This window comes from Spermophilus citellus (genome assembly GCF_964194105.1).
Source record: "Spermophilus citellus genome assembly, chromosome: 1".
Taxonomy (NCBI): domain Eukaryota; kingdom Metazoa; phylum Chordata; class Mammalia; order Rodentia; family Sciuridae; genus Spermophilus; species Spermophilus citellus.
In genome coordinates, this window is record NC_138182.1 from 281,226,417 (window position 1) to 281,241,181 (window position 14,765).

Here is a 14,765-nt window from a genome sequence, read left to right on the forward strand (position 1 = left end):
TTCCTGGTTCTCTGTGTTCTGACTTATCATCTGTCTCTCTTGAACTGTGCTGTAAGACCTGGCTCTGAGGCAGAGTATGTTCCAGGAAAAGGTGGAGAGAGAAAACTCAGGTTTTATCTTGGTTCAGTGTGGCCATTTCCACCAGTGCAGAAAGTGGAGGAGGCACCGAGCCCAACCTGCCCTGGTCAGAGCTGACGTGACCTTGGACTGGGAACAAGAGTCACTGTGGATCAGGAGCCTCTGAGGGTCCCTGGGTCAGGAGTGCCAGGTGTGGCTGAGTCATCGGCGGAGAGTGACGAAGGGCAGCACGGAGCCTAAGCCTCAGACTGGAACCTCTGGCCAGGTCCAGTGGGAGCAGAGGCCAGCTGTGGCTAAGATAAACAGATAACTTGGCTGGTTTCAGTGGTCTTTTGAGCTACCTGAGAAGTCCTGGCGAGGTGTGGAGAAGGTTGTGTAATGCTGGCAGGAAAGAGCCAGGGAGAGTACAAAGCTGACAGCCCCCCACCACCCTCTATGTCCTGGAGCTCGGACCCTGGAGGGATGCAGCCACCCAGCCATGCTCTTGGAAGGAGACTTCTCCATGTGAGGTCTCTGAACCTCCGGGGAAATTAAAGGGGTTTGGCCTGACAGTGAGGAGTGAAGGCATGGGGGTGGGGGGAATCTGTCCCGACCTGTGTGTGGCCCAGAGCTGTCTGTCCCCTGAGACCTCCTGGTCTGGGGAACGTGGGACAGCACCACTGTGGAGACCACTGGCTTTCTCACGGGGGGGGGCGGGGGGGGGACTGAGTGGCAGTGATCCAGGCAGACGCAGGGGCAGCAGTTACAGGAGGAGGGAAATGGACCGGATCGAGGAGAACAGGGTCCCTCCTGGGGTGTGGCTGGAGTCCATCTCCCACCTGTGGACATGGGAGGAATGTGGCAGTGGGGCTGGGGCACCTGCTGGAGCCCCTGGGGGCAGGTGGGGAGAGGAAGGAGAGCCTGCTGGTGCCCTCCGCTGCAGGAGCACACTGCTGCACTCACCTCCTCCTGCCCCTGTCCCAGGAGCGAGCCGGGTCAGAGAAGGTCAGCATCTGACTAGACGTGAAGGCGAGCGCACGTGACTGAGTTCTGGTTGTGTGGCACCAGTGTGGGAGGGTCTGTCCTCCAGCAGAATGAACAGTCCCTGCACCTGCAGAAGGAAGTCTGAATGCCCCTTTCTAACAGCCACGGTGAAATGGCCGGACAGATGGGGACAGCATCTCAGTAAGTCTAACCAATGCCCAGGGGTGGCCGAATTCACTGAGAGTGCCCAAGCCGAGTTCTTCTCCTGTCCTCTCTCCTCCTCTCATCCACCCACATCTGCTTGTCTTCCCCACGTGGAGGCCACTTGTCAGATTAGATCTGGTGTCTGGGGAGGATTGGCAGCTCCCTGGATGAAGGTGATTCCGCAAGAACCAACAGCTCCCCAGCCCCCGCAGCACAGATCTGGACCCACTCTCGCAGAGGCCATCTCACGGGCAGGTACTTTTCTCAAATTTCAAATCTTGATCTAAATTATGTGGAAAGCAAGAATTTGGAATCTTAAACAGATCTTCCAGCTGCTGGTTGCAGCTGTGCCAAGTGTTCTCAGGGATGCAGGACCAGGTGAGGCCTGGTGGTGGGCAGGTCTGTCTCTGGGCAATGCTGGGCAGGGTGGGGGAGGAGCTTCCTGAGGCTCTGCTGTGACTTGCTGGGGGCTCATGCGACACACCCAGGGCATGGGAATAGCAGGCTGCTCACCAGCAAAGGTGGGGACCAAGAACTTCCTGAAGGGCAGAGATGACAGTAAGTAGCTGCACATTTTAGGCAAAATAAAGAACATTCAAATGAGAAGAGAAAAATCAAAAGGATCAGGAAGAGGTCAGCATGGAGAGCTTGGGTGCCTCTGTCCCCAAACAAAAACAAACTTCCTCCCTAATGGCTTCAATTCCTTTGTTAAGTTGTGGGACACTTTCTTTTTAGAATACAGTATTTATCACGGAACAACCAGAGATGAGAGTGGCATGGTTGCAGTGTGGAGAGACCTGCTTTCCTTGAGCTGCTGCCTGGGAAGTGACCGCCGGCCCCAATCTAACTCCAATACAGGGCTGCTTTGAGGATCCAGCATCCAGTAATGTGCTGGGAGGGCTGTCCATTTGTGGACCTCGGTAGAAACCACAGCACAGCTGGGAACAGGGTTTGTTATAGAAAGAGGGGAGGTGGCAGGTGTGGAGGGAGGAAGGCCCCTTCGATGGTGGACTGGTGCTTTGGTTCAGCCTGGACCTCTGCTGTTGGCAGTTAGCAGATGCCAGCTCACTAAGCCCGGAGGTGAGCATGTAGGGGCGACTGCTCAGGGCTTAGCAAAGAGCCAACTGTCTTTTTTATCTTAAAAAATATCACTGTTAACTTTACAGTTTTGTCAGAATACTGTTTCTGGAAACTCTGCAAAAAACAAGTTTCAACAGTGTCATAAAATTAAAATTAGGCCTAGGTAACAATAAACCCTACTGTTGAACTGTATAATAGGATTTCAGGGCTTGTGAAGGTCATCGTTTGTGAGGCAATGGAATTTTACCCAACCCTAGTGGAAATGCCCTTTGAATCTGTTTTTAGTACCCTGAGGGTTAGCAGCTCACCTCCTGGCCAAGTTTAATGTGGCTAATGGAAAGAAAAGGATTTAGATGTTTGAAAATAATGGAGAGGGAAGGGTTTAGGGGGAAGACCCCCTTCATGTATCAGTCCTGCATTTACCCTGCCACACCTGGTCATTGTTATTCACAAAATTTTTATGGCTTAAAGTAAAAAGCAAGTTAACACAAGGAACTCATAAATGCATTAATTAGAGAGAATTTGTTCAAATTTTGACCTATTTGGAAAGATGGTAACCATATCTTCTTCTTTACATGTGATATCCCCTTTAATGATTTAATGTGTTTTGAAGTGAACTATTAGCCCAGCACAGTGGTACATATCTGTAATCCCAACAGCTTGGAAGGCTGAGGCAGGAGGATTGAGAGTTCAAAGCCAGCCTCAGCCACAGCAAGGCACCATTTAACCCAGTGAGACCCTGTCTCTAAAATACAAAATAGGGCTGGGGATGTTGCTCAGTGGTCTAGTTCCCTGAGTTCAATCCCTGGACCCACCCCTGCTTAAAAAAAAAAAAAAGTAAACTTTTATCTTGAGAGCCTGGCCTACGCTCTTACATCACTTGTAAAGTGCTGTGGTCAATTTTAGAGGTAAGACCTCTCTGTCCCTGCAGTCCACACTGCTCAGACTCAAAGCATACTCTACAGGAGTGCATTTATAGAAAAAAGTTGTATCTATGCCTTTACCATCCAGAAAAGTCTACTGAAAATACCATTAAGGTAAATAACTCACTAAACCGAAAGACTGTAAAAATTAGAATTGAGGTCATAGAAATTCTTACGGAGAAGAGGAAGGCATACTGGGAATCATGCAATGTCACTTCAAGGACGTCACGCTTTCAGGCTGGGGAACTCGGACCAAATTTTATTCCCCCATGGTTCAAGAACCAGTGGTCCCATCCACGACGTAAGGATGAACAACTGGTGCTCACTGCTGAGAGCCCCATGCTCCTGTAGGAACTTTTTAGGGGTTGAGATTGGAAAGGAGCACCCCCTAAGAAAAATAACCCATAGCACGAGTGACATGGAAGAATCTAGACTAGAAATCTTGCTGAAAGCTCAGCCCTTGTCCCCAGGGCCAATCCAACAATAAGGACGTGATTCTAAGAAAAAGGACAACAAAAAGTTTGTTGACTTGCTAGCAAAGGAGAAACATAGGAGACTCCTGTCCCAAAGGCTAAGATTCTGCCCATCAGCAGGACCAGGGGGCTTTTAAAGAAGTGACCCAAAGGCTACATTCCATATGTTCTCTTTCTGGAGTGGAAATTCACCTGTTAATCTGTGAGAGTCCTTACTGAGATCTTCTGGCGCCATCCCCAAAGTCTGGATTACTTAGTACCTATGGTGGGTGTGTGTTCAGGGACAGATAACTCTGCCTAGGATGGGGAAGAAAAGTAATCCTGTTCCTCCTGAGATTAGGGAAGGGGAGAGATTAGGGAGGAGCAGGGAGAGGAAGAGAAAGAAACGTGTCCATTTAAAAAATGAATTGCAGTGGCAAGCAGCAAAGGCTGTATTCAACATAAAGGGGATCCCTGTTATAGAAACTCAGGTAAAAATCAGTCAAAATGTACTCTATCCACCCTAGAAAAAAGCGCAGATCTTGAAATGGTTAAGACAAGCTGCAGTAACATAATGATCACCAGGGCAAATCCCAACACTTTACAGCAAAATAAAATCAAATCCAGCATGAATTAGCGATTTTTAGCATCCATTCACAACATAGTAAGCATGCAACTAAGCAAGAATCCTGATGCACATCGAGGAGAACAATTGGCTAGTAAAAACTCACCTGGACAGCATGAATAATGAAATCAGCAGACACGGGACTAAAAGAGCAACTGTGAATTTGCCTTTTAATACCTCAAGTACAAAGGAAAATAAGAACATAATAAGGAAAGTAACATAAGACATAAAATGAGAAATGAGACATCTAGAGAGGAGCTCTAAAATTGAAACCAAAAAACTGCACTTCAAATAAGAAAAGATCAGAAAACACATAGATATGGAAATGTATCTAAAACGAGGTAAAGAAAGAAAAACTACTTGAAAGGGAATCAGTATAGGAGGCTTGTGCAGCACTACCCAATCCAACACACATGACTAGTCTCAGAAGATTAAGGAAAACAGGTGTGGAAAAATATTTGAAGAAATGGGGCCAAAAGTTTTTTACAAAATTGATAAAAAGTAACCAATGTGATCCTGCAATCTGTACACGTGGTAAAAATGGGAGTTCATAACCCACTTAAATCAAATGTATGAAAAATGCTATGTCAAGAGCATTGTAATGTTTTGAGCAACCAATTAAAAAAATTATAAGCCCTCATATCCAGGAAAGTCAACAAACCTCTCAGGAAGAAACATGAAGAAATGGACCGTGAGGCACATTATGACCACATCATTGAAAAACAATGATTTAAAAAAAGAAAAAACTTTTAAAACACCTAGAAAAAAGTAACGCATTACACAGAGGAGCCAGGCTGGGAGGACAGAAGACTTCCCAGCAAAAATTGGGAACAAGGGACGGGGACATATATGTAAAGTATTGGAAAGGAAATGCAGTCAATGTAGAAGTCCACATTTAGTGACAGTGTTTCTTAAATAAAGAGGAATTAAGACTTTTCCACTCAGGCAAAAGATAAGGAAATTCACTGCCTATAATCTTCCTCTATAGGACAAAGTGTAAAATATGTCCTCCAAAAGGTGAAGAAAAAAAATGCCGAATGCACAAATGGTTCTCAGTAAAGGAATGTTGAGTGCTAGAAGTGGAGAGTTTGTGGCAATGTGTGTGTGTGTGTGTGTGTGTGTGTGTGTGTGTATTCATATATATATGAGACACGTTTCTCTATACTTGTATTCTAAAGACATAAATGAAAGCATAAATACATTAAGTGTTTATTACGTATGTAGAATTAAGAGGTAGCATGTTGATGAGTAGAATAACAAAGGTGCGATATACAGGCCCAGAAATAGACCCATATATTCCAGATCCTATAGGACAGAACATTGCCAAAGTAATTCATTGGGGAAGGAGAGGTGTTTTAAGACACAATCTGGAACCATGGGACATATCCATAGGGTAAATGGATCACAATAATTTTATGCATTTCATATATAAATTCACTCATAATGGATTATAGCTAAAGGCAAAAGCTAAAAATGTCAAACTTCCAGAATGAAATCTTTTGTGACCTTGGGCAAGGCAAAGATGTCTTAGGACACTAAAAGTATAAGTTATGAAAAAAATATGATAAATTGCACTGTCAAAATTAAACACTTTTGATCTATGAAAGATATTATTAATCAAATGAAAAAATCACCCATGTTCAGGGAGAGAATATTTGGAATACAAATATAATAAATAACTTGCATCCAAATGATATAAAAACACAACACAATGATACAACACTAAATAAGACCCAAAATGTATACATGCACTTTACCATAGAAGATGTAAATAAGCTCAGAAAATAATGGTGGACATCTTAAGCTTAAAACCACACTCAGATATCACAACATACTCACTACAAGCACCGATATTAGAAACCTTGGCAATACTATGTATTCGTGGGATTGAACAAAGAGACCTTCTGTGCATAGTTGGTGATAATACAAAATATGCTGTATTGGAATATTTTTTTGTACACATTGGACAAAAGTTTGACATTTCATTAATAAAGTGATGCATGTTTATTATGCAACTCAGATATTTACTCAAAGAGAAATAAGAACATTCATTCATATAAAGATTTCTTGCAAAATCCATAGCATGAAATTCACAATAGCAAAAGAGTGAAAAAGAGTCCCAATGTCCAGCAATTGGTGAATGAATAACCAAATTGTGGTATCTCCATAAAACAGAATATGGCTCATTAATAAAAAGGAATGAAATGCTAGCACACACAGCAACATCAGTGGGTCACAAGGCCACAACAATAGGTGAAACAAGCCAGACGCACCCTAGAAACCACACGCTCTATGATTCCATTGATGTGAATTTCTGAAAGGACAAATCATGGAGAGGAGATTTAGATTTTCTTGGGTTAGGGAGTTGGAAGGAAAACATATTCTCCATGGAGTACGTGGAATTTATACAGGTGATAGACTAACTGTTGTGGTTATATAAATGTATACATTTGTCAAGTTTATAAAAATTACAATTTATAATCTATAAAAAGTTTTCCTTTAAAACTTAATTTATTTGTCTTATTTGTATATTTCTGACATGCTTACTGGAAACAAAATCAGTGTAGAGCTGATAAAATACTGTGGGTTAGACAGAGACAAATTTTCAGCGCCCTCACTAATAGGTCTCCCTGGAAGGAGGCGGTCTCTGTCCCTTAAGTGACCCACATGAACTGGGATATGAATATGAGTTCAGGACAATGTGATTCTTTGAGAGAGATTCAGATGCTTCCAGTTAAGGACCATTTAGATTAAATTTAGTTTGAGACTATTTAAAATTTTGTGAGAAGAAACGAAAAAAAAAAATAGTGTCTTTGTTAGCTTTGTATTGCTGCAATGGATTACTTGAGGCCACAAACTTATACAAAGAAAAGTTTCGTTTAGCTCACAATTTGAGGGTCCAAGTTCAAGATTGGGCAGCTGCATTAATTTGGCCCCTCATGAGGGTGGCCAGGGCATGTCCAGTGCCATGTAGTCAATCTTGAGCAGAAGCAGAAAGAGGACCGGCAGAGCCAGGCTTGTCCTTTATGACGATCCTCTTGCGAGCACTCAAGGGTTGTCCATGAGCTACCTGAGAATCTCAGTGACCTAAGGACCTTCCTCCAAGTCCCACCACTGTGGTCTGCTGCCTCCCAACAGCTCCACCCTGGGATCAAGCCTTTAATCACACGGAGCCTTAAAGGGTGCCAACCATATTCAGTCCGTAGCAATAAGTGTGGTTTACATGTCCAAAACAGAAGAAGGGAAGAGTCTAGGGGGCAGACTTAGGAGAGGATGCACAGACAAAAGAGAAACTCAGAGACTAAGGCCCAGGTAACTGGTTCTGGCAGGGTGTGAGCCATGGGAAATGTCCTTGCTCCCGTGCTACCTGGAGGTTCCAGGAGTCCTCAGGGCCTCCGCACTGTCAACAGGAAACCCTGAAAGATTCGGCATAAGAACTGTGAGACTTGTTTGTGCCCTTATTGCCTCAGTGGTTCATGCCCCCCTCTTGACATCAGATGAACTTTTATGGTGCTCAAGCCATTCAGAAATTCAGGGTCTGTCTGTTAAATGAGTGAGCTCACCTTAGCTGTTTCCAAGACAACAGCTAGAGAAGCTTTTTGTGGCAGGGATTTAAATCCTCTGATGCCTTTAAGGGACAACATGCATCTTCAAGACTATTATTTATCAGTAAGTTGGTTCTGCTGTGCCATCAGGTTCAAGTGAGGTTAAATGGTGCCCATTCATAAGAAGGCCTTGAACTTACACAACGTATGTTTTTCCAAATAATCAAAGAACTTTACTAGTAAATAATGTCATTGAAGAGACAGATTATGTTATGTTTCTGAAGTCCTCAAGTGAGAGAGTCTATAAAGTAGTCTAGTATCTTCAATGTCAAACCCCTGTGAAAATCACCATTGGGTTCTTAGGACTTATGCATTGATGAGAATTGAAAATAAGTGTTCAGCATTCTCTAAGAAGATAAGTGTTTTCAGTGTCTTCAAGGAGAAAACCTTTTGAAGTCCGCAGCTGCGGTTTGAGGTTTTAGAACTTTAACCATGGTGCTCACCAAGGGGGATCCATGTTCCCCTGCCTCTGCTGGCTGGTGGGGAGACCTGTGCGTCTCTTCTTCTCTGCCTGGTTGCTTTCCTGTCCCTTGGCCAAGATAGAAAGGATGTTATATCACAGCTGCAGGGGAGGAGATGCTGACCCCTGGACATGAAAATGTACTAAAATAATAGTATGAAAAGTCAATTGATTACATTCCTTCAGCCCAGTTTTATTAATAGATTAAAGGAAGTAGGAAAATGTTGAAAGGTAAATTTGGGAGCAAGTAATCTCAGAGAAAGATCTTGATCCGACTCCATCTCTTGATCAACTCTTGTGGTATGGGAATGCAAACTATCGCAACTAGTCTGGAGAACAATTTAGCTTTTTTTTTTTTTTCTCAATTCTATATCATTTTCCATATGGCCTAGTGTTTTCATTCCTAGAGAAATGAAATTTTATAGTCACACAAATGCTTGTATACAAATGTTGATAGCAACTTTATTCAAAATTTCCCCAAACTGAAAAAAATAAAATGTACAATATATAAACAGATAAAACAACTGTGGCAATCCAGTATAATGAAATCTGACTTAGCAACAAGAACAATTAGGAAAACATGCTGCACATGTGGACAAATCTCAAAATAATTATGTTTAGTAAAATAATCCAGTTGCCAAAGGTTAGATGTTGAATGCTTATATTTGTGTGACATTGTAGAAAAGGAAAATCTAGAGAGAGGAGACCATTGGTCATGTAGGGTAAGTTTGTGGGGAGAAAGTAACTCCAAAGGGGCGACCTGAGGGAGTTTTGGGGTGTTGAAGCTTCTGATTCTTTGATGGTCAAGCTGGTTACACAACTCCACAATGTTAAAACTTTTAGTACATCAAACACATGTTAATGTATTTATATAAATTTAACAATAATAAAGATGTTAATTGCAGAAATGTGAACAAGATCAAACAAACATGAACTAGAGCTATATTACTAAATTTTCAGGAATATCAACATTGCTAAAATGCTTGATTTGAACAATTAAATTCTGATCTACTTAATTGAGTTAAATTTCTAAGTGAAAATTATTGCATATATACCTGATTAAAACATTTCAAATAATCAACGTCTTAGAGTCTTGTAGAGATGTGGAGGCATTACCTGCATGTTTTTCTCAGCCTGCCTATCTCCAGTGAGCCGAATTCTCGGAGCCACTGAGGGGTCTTCCTAGTGGTGATGTCCAAGGACACTCCCAGGGACCCATTGTTCCCTTGTAGTTGATGGTTCTATCTTGAGAATTTGAAGCCCCGGGTACTTCTGTCCTGAAGTCAGAGACTTCAGCAGAATGATAAGCAAAAACATAAGCCTGGGATCTCAGTCTGCTCGTGCCCGAGGCGGATAGCACTCTATGCAAGGAACCCCTCTGGGATGGAGTTCCCTACACTGGTGAGATGGGACTGGGAGACGCACTTGAGCCTTCAGAGTGTTTGCTCTGATGGAAGATGGACTAGGGTGCATGGGAATAGCAGAAAAGAAAGAGACTGATTTAAGCCTGAAAGGAGGTGGTGGGGCAGGAGGAATCCTGAGGAGCCTGATGTTCAGAGATGTGGACGATGGGACAGTTGGACAAGGGCACAGATTTTTTTTCTTTTTTTGATCTGGGGAATATGTTTTCCATTTTTTTTTTCCTTTTTAGGCAAAATTATGTAGTATTTCTTGAAATAGTGCTATGTTCCCAGAAAATAGAAAGCTGTTCAGAGTGGTTACATCACTGCTTCCCAAAGAATTGACAAATATTGCACCTGGAAATAACATGTATAATTAATAACTCTATGAAGTTCAGGCAGTTTGACTCAGGGCGAGGGCCAGTGTCTCACTGTATTGGGCAACAATCTAGGTATCTTTATTAATGCCTGCAAATGTTTAAGTCATGACTTGGGCTCTAGCCTGCTGGGAAAAACCTGCAGGTGAGTCAAGCTACTCTGTGATGTTGGGTGAGATCAGAGAGAAACCAGTGTGGGGAATACCAGGGCTTCTGCAGCAGCACCGTTGTGCTAAACCTGGAGTGGGCTTCTGCTCATCTTGTTTGGTTGACCGGCTGGGTTCCAGGGGAGCTGGGAGTTCTTAACCTGGGTACGACAGGATTGCAGTCAAAGCAAAGCTGCTCTAAGGAAGAAGGGAAGACTGAACAATATGCAAATGGACATGTAACTGCTATGGGAACCTGCCACCCACAGGCAACGCTGACTTCTCACGATTGTTTTATTAGGCGTATGCATATGCAAATATTCTTATAACGTGCAGTCAAATGCCATTTTACTTGTTTTTTCTCTCTTAACATTACACATGAATATCTTCCACACAACAGGCTGTAAGAGGGTCTTTTTCATCACGTTCTCTCTGTGGTTTCCATGTCAGAAATGTGCAGTCCCTGTTTGGGGGCATTTAGGTGGTTTCCAAGTGTTCTTCTTCTTATTATTTTTTTTACTTTTAGACAAATTTTTTAGTTGTAGGTGTATGCAATGCCTTTATTTTATTTATTTTACGTGGTGCTGAGGATGGAACCCAGAGCCTCACACATGCTAGGCAAGCACTCTACCCCTGAGCCACAACCTCAGTTCCTGCCCCAAGTGTTCTTATTATTAATAAGGTTACAATGAGTATATTCCTGAGTATGTCTTAGGATGGCTCCTGAAAACAAAGTTTCTGGATCAAAGATATGGACCCATTTGAATCTCTCGATTGCTAAATTGCCCTTCTGAAAGGTTATCACAATTTGCATTTCCACCCTGTTCACAAGTACCTTTACCAGTGCCAGGGGAATGATTTGTTTGAACAAACAAACAAAACTTTGGTAAAACTGTTCTGGAATTGAGAGGGACACTAAGAAAATTCAGTAACTAGGAGAAGGTGGAGCTCATCTTTATAAATGGCATAAAACATCTCAACTGTGATTTTACGGGACCTGTTTATGGGACAGCATCAAACTTGTGAGAAATAAGGCAGTCCAGCCAGTACTCTGTATTTGTGGGTTCTACATCTGCAGATTCAACCATCTGTGGATTCAGCCAATATTTCTCTGAATTAAAAATATTTGAAAACAATTGTATCTGTCATGAAGATGTGCAGATGTTTGTTGCCTAAACAATCCAGTATCACAACTGTTTGCATAATGTTCACATTGCATTCAGCATTGTAAGTGGTCTAGAGGTGACGTAAAGTCTATGGGAGAATGTGCATAGGTTATATGCAAATACTGCACCATTTTAAGTAAGAGACTTGAGCATATGTGAATTTTGGTATCTGCAGGCCTCCTGGATTGATCTCCCACAGATGAGGGATGGCTGTAGCTGGTAAAGCCCAGTTGGTAAATCCCCCAAGTGTGTGAGGTCACATCTGTCCTTTCTCCTGAAGGCCTCCTATCCTCCCCTGATGGCTGGGAGAGAACCTGAGAGGGTGCCCCGAGAGTCCCCACAAACAAGCCTCACCCTTTGTCTTTCTCCATGGGAGCTACTAGTGGACCCAAGCTCTGCGGTGGATCCCTGGAGGACCTGCCCCCTGGATTGCTGAGAACTCTGCCGACTCTGGGAGGTCTGAGGCTGGGCCACCTGGAGGCCAACAGAGCCAGAGCAGGGAGCTTCACTCTGTGACTCTGGACAGAAGGCTGTTCCTCGGGGGCACAAGTGGCCAAGTTCTTCGGATGGTCCTGCGACCTTGAACTTGCAGACTTGGCTTTGTTAGGTTTGGCCCAGCACAGGAGAGCCCAGGCACACAGGGGTCTCTTCGTCCCTCACTGCTGTCCTCTCCCCACGGTGTTTCCTCTTCCCTTCTCAAAACCCAAACCGCAGGTGTGACAGTGAACGGCGGAGCTCCTGGTGGATGCCCAGCGGGGCAGCAGCTAGACCAGCTAACTGGATGTATTTTATGTTTCTATGAATTTCTCAGAAGGTCTCAGCAAGTGAGCCTGCCCACAGATTTGCTTGGCAAAGGAGGCTGGTGAACCTGAAGCAGCAGGATGCATTTTAAATCATACGAATGTGGAGGGTTGTTATTTCTCTCTGGAGCTACCTGGAGGTTTAGGGAATGCTGCTGTGTAGCAGAAAGAAGTGGGAAGACAGAGTGCAGGGGGGACAGAGATGGACCAACCTTTCTCCCCTCTCCCTTGTCCTCCCCTCCCCCTCTTCTTCCTTTTCCTCTTCTCTCCATCTCTCCTTCCTTCCCTCCCTCCTTCCCTCCTCTTACCCATTCCTTTCTTTCCTCTTCTTTTCTCTTTCCCTTTTTTCCTTTATTACTGTCTCTGTAATTTGGCAGATTCACTCCACACCTACTAGTTTCAGCTTCTTTAAGATGAAGACGTACTTTTGAAGTGTGCTGTAATGGCCTCGGGAGAATTAAGTGAACTAAGATCTCCAAAGCTCAGAACACAACATTTTATGTCTAGAAATTCTCAACTAGTATTAAAAATCATTTATTTTAGCTGATTTTCTACTTTTTAAAAAATCTTTAAGCCCAGAGTTTTCTAGACTTTCTTTCCATCCACTTGTTACATCCCCTGCCTTCTGGTTGTGGATTTTAAAGATTCCTCTGAAAACTCACCAAGGCCTTGCCATGGCCCTCCTGTGTCACCCCGCTGTGGGCAGCCTCGCCAGTGTCCCCTGCTGCCCGTGCTGCTCTGGGGTGCTCTGTTCCTGGGCGGCGGCAGGGCCTCTCCCTTCCACCTCTCAGCCTGGCTGTGCTTTTCCTGTCTGTGCGGGGATATTGGGTGTTTTGTCTTGTTTATTGGGGTGAGACTCACCTCCTACCACAACTGTGCATGTTTATTAAATTGTCTTTGGCTTCACATCTCCATTTTCCACAGCCTCTTTCCAAGCCAGAACACCAGCTGTTGGAGATGCAAATCAAGTCAAGATGGCGCCTGGCAGTTTGCCAGGAGGAGTGGTTTGTGAGGCAACGCCATGGAGCCATTAAGATGGTGGGGATTCCTTATTGGCTGACTGCTGTATCTGGATGATGCTGATTGAGTCAAGCTGTGTGTAATCAGTTAGGTATATATACCCCTGCTGTTCTGCAATAAAGCGGTTCCCTTTACCTTGGGTGCCCGCTACCTTGAGTTCCTACTATCTTGAGTTCCCGTTCAGTTCCCCTGCAATAAAGTAGTTCCTGCTTCAACCTTCAAGTTGCTTGTCACCTCCCAGTTATTTTGCCCAGCCAGATTGCGGCAACCAGCTCTCTCCTGCTCTGTAGGGGGACAGTGGGTGTGACTGTCGCCACAACACTCAAGGTGAGCTGTGGTTCCCTCCTCCCTCCCACTCCTCACTTCTGCAGTAAGTACAGCTGGAGACTGCTCTGGCTGCAGCGAGACCCCCAAAGTGAGTGTGTTGGCCCCCAGTGTGACAGCATTAAGGAGTGAGGCTCCGTAAGAGGTGATCTGGTCACAAGGGCTGTGCTCCCAGGGAGGACTAATGGTTGCAACGTGGAGTCCTTGTGAAGGATGACTTTTGTCCCTGTCCTTCAACCTCTCTTGCTCTTCTGCTTTCTGCATAGGATGATGCAGCAAGAGGATTCTGGCCACATGCCAGATTTCCAAATCTTGGACTGCCCAATCTCTGAGACTGTGGGAAATGCAGTATTTTTCTTTATAAATTACCTAGCCTCTGATATTTTGTTACAGAAACACAAAATGAAGAGGGAGCTCACCTCCTTTGAGTTGTTCTAGGCTAGTAGCCCCAAATAAGGGGCCCAAACACATGCTTCTACCTGCTCCTGGCAGGTGTAAGAAGCAGCAGAACCAGAGCCAAGGTAAATTTGCTCGTCTACAGGGGCAGCTGCTTCCTAGCTTCGTATGTGGTCAGAATAGAGGAAATCAGCATTGCCAGCAAGTGTCACCTCATTTTTATTGCTGAAAGAGTTGAGATTCCTGACTGCTAAATATTAACTTATTTAAATTTGATTTAAAATTCCACTCAGGGTGAAAAAATAATTCTCTGCATACCTGCAGGGCAGAAACAGATAGTGAGCCACCAGTTTTCAATATTTGGGCCCTGTAATCTGACATTATTTTTGCAAGAGAATTCAATCATGCCAGTGTTTGGAGACTGAGATGTGTGTGACTACACAGCAGCTCCTCTAACAAAGCCACAGCAGAGATGTGATATGGTTATTCCCAAATTTGGAAAGAAGAGACTGGTTTTCCTTGAAATTATCTGATTAATCATTTGCATGTAAATGGAACAAATACTTTGTAGTTGAAATTAAAAATCATCATCTTGGTTTGGGCATGTGGTTCAGTGGTAGAGCTCATGCTTGATGTGCGTGAGGCCCTGGGTTTGATCCTAAGTGCACACAGGTGAGTGCACACATACAACTCCTAAAAACCATCATCTTAAACAAGGCACTGTAATTTTTAAATAATACTTAAAA

At 43.8% G+C, this 14,765-nt stretch overlaps 1 protein-coding gene across 2 annotated transcripts in view; it reads left to right on the forward strand.

Annotated features, from left to right (window-relative positions):
- SEMA5A (semaphorin 5A) overlaps positions 1–13,465 on the forward strand; it is a 492,204-nt gene extending 478,739 nt beyond the window's left edge. For both annotated transcript variants that reach the window (XM_081286868.1, XM_081286869.1), the window contains exon 23: positions 13,204–13,465. In XM_081286868.1, the coding sequence (XP_081142994.1) occupies positions 13,204–13,356 (153 nt within the window). In that variant the 3' untranslated portion in view covers positions 13,357–13,465. The remainder of the gene's footprint in view (positions 1–13,203) is intronic.
- The last annotated feature ends 1,300 nt before the right edge of the window (positions 13,466–14,765 follow it).